The following is an 11283-nucleotide window of genomic DNA, read 5'->3' as shown; positions in this document are numbered from 1 at the left end:
ACTAGACCAGGCACAGGTCTGGGAGGAGAGAAGTGAACCAACATTTACCATACCAGCTACAGCACTAGGCACTTCACAACCATTTTCTTATCTACTTCTTATGATAAGCTCAATAGCTATATAACCAGCTCTAGTTTACAGAAATGGCAGCTGAGCCTAGTGAGGTCAGGTTCTGGCTTATTGTGGAGTCCTAATAAAATCTCAGTGCTGTCTGATTCCAAACTGCTGTGTTCTTAACATTACAATCCATATGCATGTCATATAATAGGTGTTAGGATTCAAGCGGAGAAGTGGAACCAGTGATATATTTGCATGCATGTAGATACATATAGGTGGTAAATACTTGTTACAGGCTTACACAGTTGTGGGGAGCTGGTTAACCTGTCTTTGTAAGGATGTCTCCACAGCTGATGCCAGAGCTAGAAGTCCTCAGGGTGGGCGATCATAAAGGGAAGATCACAGCATGCTGGAAGCAGCATCACAGGTAGAATTCCACAAGCACGCCCTGAGCCCTGCTTACATTCTTGTTGCCTCTGACCTTGGTGATGAAAGTGCCCTGCAGAGGTTGGACCCTTTTTCATGGAGCTTAACAAATATACCTGGTTCAGGATGAGTCTGAGAACCTGAAGGAGGACTCAGGGAAAGGTGGAGCAATTGGAGACCCAGCCGCTGCTTTACAGCAGTAAGCTGAGTCAGCATCAGCAACAGTGTGCTGAGCTACAAAATGGCTGCTGTTTTCCTTTGCCCTCCTGTTTTCCTAGAGTCTTCACTATGGCCCACTCTAACTGGAAACACATGAGGAAGGGAATTCTGGGAAATGTATTTTAGCCTGTCCACATTGATGCATTACAAAGGCTTCAAATGGGTGTTCAGTAAATATTTGTTGAATGAATGGATGAATGAATGAATGAATGAATGAATAAATGAATACCATGGTACTTCTCTTGGAAATTCTCTGGGAGTCGGAATACCTAATCCTGGCTCTGCCTCTTACAAACCAAACAATTTTGAACAAGTGACTTAACTCTGAGTCTTAGTTTCCTCACTTGTAAAACTCCAAGAATAATCCCTGTCCTGCTTATTTAACAGGGATCAGTTGAGATAATCTGAACAAAAGCACTTTGAACATAATGTTCAAAAATAACATATATAAGGATAAATCATGTAATATAGTATTGTATTCTTTAATTATTGTTGTTACTAATAATTCAGCTTCCCAATGTATCACATAGAATTAATAGTTCCTGACCAATTTACCTTAAAGGTATGCCAGGAAGCTTAAATTAGGTGAGATATGTAGAAGCACTGTCAGCTATCTGTGGCATACCCTTCAAAGGCAAGACTGAATTATCATTCAACACTCAGATACATTTCCACATTGTGTTTTACTTTTGGGCTAAATGACTCAGAGGGACAAGTATGTAACTGGAACCATTGGTGACTCTGTGAGCTGAAGAGCAGTGGCCATTCCTTGGATGGGAGTTGTGGGCAGTGGATGAGGTTTCTGTCCTATAAATTTGGGCTTGCATTTCATAGCAGCCAAACTTGCTCAGCAGAATGAAGAAATCTCTGCGAAAGTTTTTGGTAAAGATGGCATAGAGGAAGGGGTTGGCACAGGAGTTGATGGGGTAAAAGAGGACCAGCAGGATCTTTGCTTTGGACACAGTGATGAGGGGCACCTTGAGGGAGGCAGAAATGGCAAAGAAAGAAATGGGTGCCATGCAGAGGAAGTCAGTGAAGATGAGCATGGCCATGCGCTTGGCGATCCTGGTGTCACTAGAGGAGGACACGATGTTGGGGTTCCGCACTGTGAGGTAGATGTGGGTGTAGCAGCCACAGATGACCACAAAGGCCAGGACATTGAGCACAAGGAGGGACATGACATACAGCTGTGACAAAGGGCTGTCAATATCCATGGGCAGGCAGATGCTCACCTTCATGTAGCTGCTGATGCCAAAGATGGGAAAGAGGGCAGCTGCAAAAGCAAAAATCCAGCCCATCACCATGACACTGGCAGCATGGCGGAGTTGCACCTTGCAGTCCAGCTGCATGGCATGGGTGATGGTATGCCATCTTTCCAAGGTGATAGCTGTCAGAGTGTAGACTGACAGCTCACTGGCAAACACAGTGAAAAAGCCAGCAGCATCACAGCCTGCTCCAGTTTGCCAGTCAATGGCATAGTTGTGATATTGGCTTTTGGTGTGGATATCAACTGATGCAATGAGCAGCAGGTAGATTCCAATGCAGAGATCAGCAAAGGCCAGGTTGCACATAAGGAACCTGGGGACCGTGAGTTTATACTGGCTGGTAGTTAGGATCACCAGCACTATGATGTTCCCAGTGATGGCCAGGATGCTGATAAACCATATCAGGACTCTGAGGATGATGTACCCCATGATATCTTCACATGGGTTGAATGCATCTGGCTTAGGGGAACAGGTCACATCAACCACTTCATTGCATAAGTCATAGTCAAACTCACTGTACATCATGTCAAATCCTCTGCTGTAACCGGGCTCATTGTCTTCTGCCAGAGAGGCTCTCTGACCCATAGGCTGAGTCATATAATCAACTTCCTGCCTTAAAATAGATTTGTTGCAAATTGGATGAAGCTCAGAGCTAGAAAAATACAAAAAGAAATAGAATCAACATCTCAGATTCAGAATAGCAAATACATCACTGTCTTTGTGCAGGGTAGAAATGATGGGTTTCTTCCTGAGATTTTTTTTTTCTTCTCACATCATATCTGCCCTTGAGGCTAAGCTCAAGGGTTAATGCTGCTTACTGTAAATGAATATAACAACTTGTATATATATTACTGGAGTTGGATGGCCCACTGGGGAAACCATCTTGCCACAACCTGAATGTGGGGAGGAAGGCGCCTGAGACTAAGCCTTGCTGTTAAGTGAAAATAATTTACAGACCTGGTATCAACTCTACCCTTTTCCTTCTCCCATCTTGATCCAGCTATCTCTTCAAATGCCTGAGTAGGAGATATTCCTATTCCTCTACACTCAAATCACTGGAAGATCCAGACTGTTCTCTCACTCAAATGAGAACTTATTTGCTTCTCTTATCTACATAAATTAGGGGATCAAAATCTAGTTAGTTCCCAGCCAGCCCCTATTCCCTGGCTCTTTGGTTCTCAGGCTATTAGGAGGCCAGCTAATTTGCCTGAAATGCTACCAGGGTCTTTCCTGTTCTTTATTATCTCACTTTCTGGGGGCCACAATAGACCTCAGGCATGTGTTTGTCTGCAAGGTAAGCCTGGCTCTCTCATATTAGTTTCCTAGTGAGTGCCCCAAAGAGCAAGTGCAAGCTGCAAAAGGACCTAATTTATTCTAAGAACGTAACTCATCCTCGGGGCAGCCTAGCTCTCCTTGGCCTCACTTTGCTGTCTTGGTTTTCCCTTTGAACACAAATGTACAAGGGGCCTTGTGAACAGGATAGAGGTACTTACAGAGGGATTTGAATGAAATCCAGGTGATAAATATTCAATCCATGAGCATACCCATAAATATGCTACCCCAGAGTAGTCTATCAATACTCTGGATGTAGAGACATGGAAGGTAATATTTCAGTTTGGAAGTAAAGGCTTATGGAATGGAAATTACATAATAAAATGGGAATAAGCCTTACACTGGGACATTTTTGGATGCAAAAAAAAAAAAAAAAAAAAAAAAAATAACAAAACAACTGCATACCTTTCCCTCCTTCCCCAAGGGGCAAGTTCACATCTATATTAAGTTGACTGTATTTTTTTTAAACCTTGACATAACCTCAGATATAAGCGGGGAAGTGAATATTAAAACCCTCATAAGGAGGAAAGAAGTGGCTAGGGGAGTGGAGGAGGTAAAGACTCCATTTGATGCTAAAGGATGAGTCTCACCAGGTGTTCCAACCTATTATACATGGACTGAACTTTTCCCCATCTCTCCCCGTCCTCTCTTCTCTCACCCCTGGGAAGTGAATTGAATTGCCAGGAAGTCATTTTCCCTTGGCCTAAGGGATTCTTTTTGTTTGTTTAAGGCTAAATGATGAACATATACAGAATTGAAAGTCAATGGAAACAGAGCCCAGTAAATGTTTTGATTTAGTCAGTGGTCTTCCAAGGAAGGTGAGGCAAGCTCCATAATGGACATAGAGGGCATAAGAGGGTTATCTTGTGGTCCTTAGTCTAATTCCCGACTCTTAAACCCTGTTATTGAACTAGCTGCAGCCTGATTCCAGGAAGAGAAAGTAAGTAACCTGGTACTTGCTGACTGCAGTGTGGTTCATTGGATTGAGATCTTACTTAACTCTCTAGAAACAGCCTTCACTTCCTGGGACTTATGGTCGGCGTCTGTGAAGATTCTTACTGTTGTTGCTGTTGTCCACATATTTTAAATATTGTGCTTCCCTTTTCTGAAACAGAAGTGACCCACTGACATGAAGTAAGGAGAAAAGTAAATAACTTATGTCTCTGAGATAAGAACAGAAACAAAAGTGGAAACTGAGGGACATCAAACTTTGCCTCCGCAGTACTTTGGAAAATCCTAACTATCATAAGGAGTTGGAAATGCAGTTTAGAGTCAGTTTAAAAAGTGGCACTCTTGGACTCTGATCAGTCAGTGAACAGATGCTTGCGGGTGGCATAGCAGTGTCCCAGAGCCTGAGCTTTGGAGGCAGGCAGAGCAGATCTGGATTTGTTTGGTCAGTGTAGGTCAAGTTATTTAGTATCTCTGAGCCTCAGTTTCTATCTCTGTGAGAAAGGAATAATAATGATATTACCTTTGTGGGAATTAAATGAGATAAAGACACAAAGTATTACAGTGCTTGGCAGTGAATACTCAGCAAATGTCAGCAGTATGAAGACAAATGATGGCAGTTATTTATGGAATTCTTGTTGAGGTATAGGCCCTGTGTGGGTACTTAGAAGCATATGCCACAGCATGTCAATTTAATATTGAATTGTGAAGAAATGGACTTCACAACATTGAGTTGTGAAGAAACAACTTGTATTGTTAAATACAATAAAAATTGAAGAATAAAATGAGAGTAAAATGCGAACTGAATACAGAATTATGACAAGGAAATATCTGGTTCAATGACAAATGAAGAGTGTAGTTGATAGGAACTTTTGGGAAGAGCCCAGGAAGAGTCCAGGAGGACCACTGGCCAAAGTTTTAGTCACAGGGGCCTCATGTTTATACTCTGGGCATTATTTCCAAATGAGGATCAGAATAATTTCATCATACAAGTTAAAACTTGAATCCCACTACCAAACCACACCTACTGTAATATACAATGAAATGATTCTATCGAAGGAATAAATCTGAAATTATCTTCTGAATAACATAATTATTTTATGTTGTTTGTGTGTGTGAATTTGATGAATACAAAAATCAAATACCCATTGCTAAAAATAAAAAACCAAAACCATCGATCACAATTTTGGTTACTCTGTTTTGGCACATTGTGGAAGAACCACATTCCCCTCCTTGCTGTACCCCAGCAGGCCTGGATGGTGAGTTACAGCAGCAACCGAGAGGGATGAGAGCAGAGTGGTCTGGAGGGATCAGAGAAGACCTCATGTCCTGGGACAATATAAGGCAGATGTGGAGATGCCAATTGGGAGAACCTTGAGGCTATGTCTAGAGGAGTCTTAGTAACACGATGAGATAACAAATTATTGGGGTGTGTTGGAACGGGGCCAAATAGCACACTGCAAGCTGCTCTCACAGTGATCTTAACATTTTCTTCCTTTTTTTAAAGACAGGGTCTCACTCTGCTGCCCAGACTGGAGTACAGTGGCACGATTATGGCTCACTGCATCCTCGACCACCTGGGCTCAAGCAATCCTCCCACTTCAGCCTCCCGAGTAGCTGGGACTGCAGGCATGCGCCACCACACATGGCTAATTTTCTTCATTTTTTTGTAGAGACGAGGTCCCACCACATTACCCAGGTTGGTCTCAAACTCCTCGGCTGAAGGAGTTGTTCCGCCTTGGCCTCCCAAAGTGCTGGGATTACGGGTGTGAGCCACCTCGCCTGGACAATTTTAATGTTCTTTATTTCTCTTCGGGGTATTCAGTTCCAGGGACTTGGTGCAAAATTAGTATCTTTCTCACTCTGGATAGAATAATTCTTATGTGGAATATAAAAGAGGCAAGACACTGCTTCAGCCCAGGACCTTAAGAATTCTAGTTGTCAGGAAGCAATTTCCTGGCTCTTGAGCTCATCTATGAAGAGTGCCCATTCTGGATAATATCCTAGTGATGCATGCAGATTCTGAAAAACAGCTGTTTTTCTACACATCCTTCAGAAAGGTCTGAGTAGAGACTCCCAGCTACTTGGAAAACATTTTAGGGTGCGTACTGTTTTGTTCTTTTTGTTTTGCTTTTGAGCAAGGAATATGTCCACATGGACTGGTCAATGTGTGTTAAAGGTTGAATAATAGAGGAGACTGTGTTAAACAGTGAAATAATATCATAGGAAAGCTGTATTAGTTCTAGGCTAGTATATAAGAGTAATGAAAAGACATCATTTGATGAGTGCAACTACATGGTGTGGCTTATGTAGGTGAGCTCAGAGGAGAGTGAGAGCTTTTAGAACTCTGATACTCAGTAAATTCTTACCTCCAATGCATTGTTTAAATGTCTGGGGCATGTGTACAATCTCCAAGGTGACTTTCTGTTTACTCTCTCCAGATCCTTTCTATGATTATCTCACTTTTTTAACCAGTTAGGCAACTAGGACTTGTCTCTGTTTAGATCATCCTCTTTAAGTCTGGGCTTCCCTGAACCTGGCTTTCTTTGAAAGCCAAAGTAATGAGATGTCTTAATCTTTCTCCTCCCTGTGAGGTAGTGAGATCCCAAGGTGGATTAGAGAGGCTTAGAGTGATTGCGATGTGCTGCAGATGTGTACATCAGTCTCTGGCATGGCATTTATGCATCTCCCTGCCAAACATGACATGGATGGGGCATTTATGAAGTGCAGAGTTTGGGACTTGAAAGATTAAATCTATAAAGGTACAAGGGAAAGAGGGAACAGATATTATGCACCAACTCTGAGTCAGGCACTGTGCTTACTATTTTTCATGTTTTCTAATTTAGTACCTGGTATATGTTCTGCCCCATGGATAGTCCTGTCCTGTGAGCCCATTTTCAAAGAAATGAAAGAGTGCAACCATTCCTCACTCTCCACAAAACTGAATTTTTGACCCAGAATGTGCCAAAGGGCTTGAGACGGGGAACTCTCTGCAAGTAGATTCTCTTCATGTCGCAGATATGTAGAAATTATGGACTAAGTTCTACATTGGGGAAATCTCTGAGCAGGGCTCAAAGATAGACTCACATTTGCCGTCTCCAGTTTGCAAAGGCACAGCAATGGCTGGGATAGGTGAGGCTGGCTTCCATGAGGGCAACAAGCTTTTCCAGACTAGGAAGCTTTTTTAAGTTGTAAGTCGACCTGGCCCTCAGCTTCTTAAGATTTTCTAAGCCATAGCTAGGCAGGGAGTGGATCCTTGTTCTTGAAATATCTCTATAAAGAGAAAAGGTAAATATAACAGGATTACTGTGGACCTAAAACTTTCTGCTCTTGGTTAGCAGGCACAATAGCAGACACTCTAGTGATATTCTTACGTGGATGAGGAGAGAGACTCCGGTTCCTCCAACACACCTTGGCCAGATCAATATTTGGCTAATGGGACATTTGGTTCTGTAGGAGTCCTGGTCCTTCTGTTCCTGGTAGGAGGAGTTAGATAATAGGCCATTCTGATTCCTGGATATACTTACATCCTGGCTAATTTGGGCCATAAGTGTTGCTGGTGAGTAGAATTAGCCACCTTCCCTTCTACAGTCTATTTGTACCTGCTAATTTGCATGGGACTAAGGAATTGAGACCATTTGTCTGTGCCATAAAACTAGCTATAAAAATATTTCTGATGAGCTGGAGTAGAATCTTTGACCAAATTTCAGGAAAAGGGACAAGAAGGTAATATACTACAAGAAGAAGAAGAGTCTGGCAGGCAGTAGGGGCAGTGTTGGCACAAAGTCCAAGTGGCAGTGCAGAGTGGTGGTTACGAACTTGGCATCTACAGCAGACCTGCCTGCACATCTACCTTGCCCCTCTCCCTATTAGATTTATGACCTTGGTCAAGTATGTCACTTCTCCATGTTTCAGTTTCCTCAGCTGTAAAATGGAAAGACAAAAATCCTATCTACTTCAGAGGGTTGTTGTGAAAATTAGATGAGTTAAAGTACATAAAGAATGTCCTGACCAACAGAAACACTTAATGTCTGGCAACTATTCTTAGTAAATATAACACAGACTGAGAGAGAGAGAGAGAGTTGTTCTTGTTTGGTAGGAAAGTCTCTGTCCAGTAGACCTCAGCACAAATGACCAGTTTAACCAGGTCCCTGCCCCTGATGGGCTGCAAGTTCCATCCTTTTTGGCAGCAGCACCAGTGATGTGGGTGCTTTTCTGGCAGCACCACTGGTAGTTGCAAACTTCAAAACCAAGACTGGCTGGTGAGAACAAGGAGATTTAAATGGCACCAGCTTGGACCTGTTGGGGCCAACAGCTTGGCCATGAGTGGGTGCTTCTGATGGGGGTGGTAGCAAGTGATGACCAGGATGAGTTCATTTCAGCACCCTTGGGGACCCTTGTATATACTTGAGGAAGAAGAATCTTTTAATGTTGGCATTCCCTGTAAATCAAAGCAGTAGACACTCAGAGTAATGAAACTTGGGGGTGTGAATATATATTTGCTACCCCATATGCTCTCACAATCTGGTGAAAATTACATTTTCAAAGTCTTGTTTTCATTGTATAATTATCTTGCTCAAAAATTTATAATGGCTTCCTATTGTCCAGTGAAACCCATCCCTAACTACTGCCTTATTTGTCACTTCCATTTCCCAAGCACATTTATACTAGTTCTTTGTACTTGGTGTCACTATTTCCTCATCTCACAATTCAATTGAGTTTCTCTTTAGCCTCTGGGGAAATAATACTCACTAAGGCCATGTCTTAGTTCTGATCTCTTTGATTTTGTAGTTACATTTCACAGGTAGAATGCTCCTTCTTTCTGAGATACTCTCTTTCTTGGCATCATATTCTCCTCAACATATTTTCCTCTGACATCTCCGTTGACTTCTTTCTGATGTTTTTTTGTTTTACTTCTCTTTTATCTGTTCTTTAAATATTGGCATTTCTCTATACCTAGACCCCTTCTGACTATACCCAATCTTTTCAGGAGATCTCTTTTATTCCCTTAGTTTCAGATAACAGGCATGTGCTGATGGCTTCCAAAATGTGTATCCCTATTCAGATCCTACTCCTGAACTCCAAGTCCAGATAATCAGTTGTTTTTTGAAGTCTACCATTTTGATGACTTGCATCAAAACTGAACTTACCATCTTTCTTGTAAATATGTTCTTCCTTGTTTTCTCCATCTCAGCAAATGACCCTTCCAATTTCCCCTGTTTTTCATAATGGAAACCTGGGTGCCATCCTTGACTCTCTCATGTGACATCAGTGTCTTGTTCTCTCAAGCCTAACTTTTAAATGTGTTTCAAATCAGCCTACTTCCCTCTTCTTCTGTTACTTTGGTCTAAGTCACCACAATCTCTGCCTAGACAAATGCAATGGTCTCATAACTGTCTTTATGACCATCTATTGCAATCTTAGTACTGCAGATGTAAAAAATGCCTATGAGATTACCCTTTAATGACTCCCCATTGCTCTTAGGATGAAGGACAAGTCATCATATACAGTGTGTTGATGATTTGCCTATTGTCTCTCACATCCATGTCATGCCCTTCTCTATGCTCTTCTCTGTGTTGCAGGAGGGATGATCCCTGAAGTTCCATTTCCCAGGTACCACCTTATCAATCAGCTTTCAATTGGGTTTAGCAAATGGCACTAGCAGGAGATTGGAGGGTAGGTAAAAGAGCATACTCATCCCTCCTCTGTCTCAGGCAGCAACTGAGTCTTCTCCGTGATTCCAGCTCTTGTTGAACAGATCCTTGGAGGATTCAGCTTCTACCAGTTGCCACAGTTTCTGGACATCAGTAAGATGACTTCCTCATTTGTTCCTCAAGTCCTAGAGTTAGTAGTGGTTACTATTGCCAGTTTCTGGACTGCTGATCCCCTGTTTGATATTCAGGAAGATTTACATTTTCAGAACAATTACCTTTATGTTACGTGTGTATGTGTTTGTATGTGTGTGTATTTTACACATAGTCCCCTCTTCGTTAGCTGTTAATTAGATCAAATCTCCTATATACTTAATGATTTTTTTGCTTTGTTCTGTCACTACTGAGAAAATTATATTAAAATCTCCAACTATGATTTTGGATTTCTATACTTCCAGTTTTGTCAATTTTTGCCCTATATATGTTTGATGACTTCTTAAGGCTCATACAAATCTAGAAATTTTATACCTTCCTGGCAATTTTCTGTATATCTAGTAATACTTGTCTCCTAACTCCTTGGAAGTTTCTTCTTATTTGCTGGTTCCTCCATGACCTCCAACTTCAGGAGTGCCCATGAACTCAGTGCCCAGACTTCTTTTCTCCATCTTCACTCTGCAGGTAAGCTCATCCAGTCTTAGGACATAAATATAACTTATATGCTGATGGTGCTAAAATTTGTATTTCTAGGTTGCTTCTTTTTCTTGAAATCCAGACTCATATTCAATTGCCTCCTTGTCTTCACTTAGTTGTCTAATAGGCAGGTCAGACTTTGGATAATAAAAATGGCCTTCCTGATCTTTTCTGAAAATCTGTTCCACCTTTCCAGTTGTTCATGCAAAACTTTGATGCCTACCTTGACTCCTCTTTTTCTCTCATACCCTACATCAAAACTCTCAGAAAAACTTCTGGACTTTATATACCACATATATCTGGAATCTAATTACTTCTCACAACACTTGTTGCTATCACCACAAGGTAAACATTCTGGTGGTCCAGGGCATCTTGTCTAGCTCCCTCCCTATTATGGTTCTTCAGATTTGGGGTCCCTGGAGATCAGAGTCTGGTCCATGAACCCTTGTGACTGTGATGAATCTTTGCTCTCTGCTGCTGTCTCTGCCTTCTCTCCATTTATACTTCCCATTGTTTTAGAGATTTCCAACTTTTTTATTTGCTGCAGGAGATCTTTCTGGTTCCTCTCTTTTGGCAACCCCTGTTCTAGCCAGTTCTGTTAGTGACACTTGCCCTGTTTTCTGTGACCAAGCTCTTTTTTTTTTTTTTTTTTTTTTGTTTTTTTTTTTGGGGGGGGTCCCATTCTCGTCCGCGAC

At 41.8% G+C, this 11283-nt stretch overlaps 1 protein-coding gene across 2 annotated transcripts in view; it reads right to left on the bottom strand.

Moving 5' to 3' along the window:
• Window positions 1-789: 789 nt before the first annotated feature.
• The window catches only part of FSHR (follicle stimulating hormone receptor), a 187467-nt gene continuing 176973 nt past the window's right edge, over window positions 790-11283 (bottom strand). For both annotated transcript variants that reach the window (XM_017885691.1, XM_017885692.1), the window contains 2 exons: window positions 7335-7520; window positions 790-2619 (listed from right to left, as the gene is read on the bottom strand). In XM_017885691.1, coding sequence (XP_017741180.1) covers window positions 1386-2619; window positions 7335-7520 — 1420 coding nt within the window. In that variant the 3' untranslated portion in view covers window positions 790-1385. The remainder of the gene's footprint in view (window positions 2620-7334; window positions 7521-11283) is intronic.

The sequence above is a fragment of the Rhinopithecus bieti genome, unplaced genomic scaffold (assembly GCF_001698545.2).
Source record: "Rhinopithecus bieti isolate Rb0 unplaced genomic scaffold, ASM169854v2 scaffold_14700, whole genome shotgun sequence".
NCBI classification, from domain to species: Eukaryota; Metazoa; Chordata; class Mammalia; order Primates; family Cercopithecidae; genus Rhinopithecus; species Rhinopithecus bieti.
This window is presented reverse-complemented; position numbering and strand designations above follow the sequence as displayed.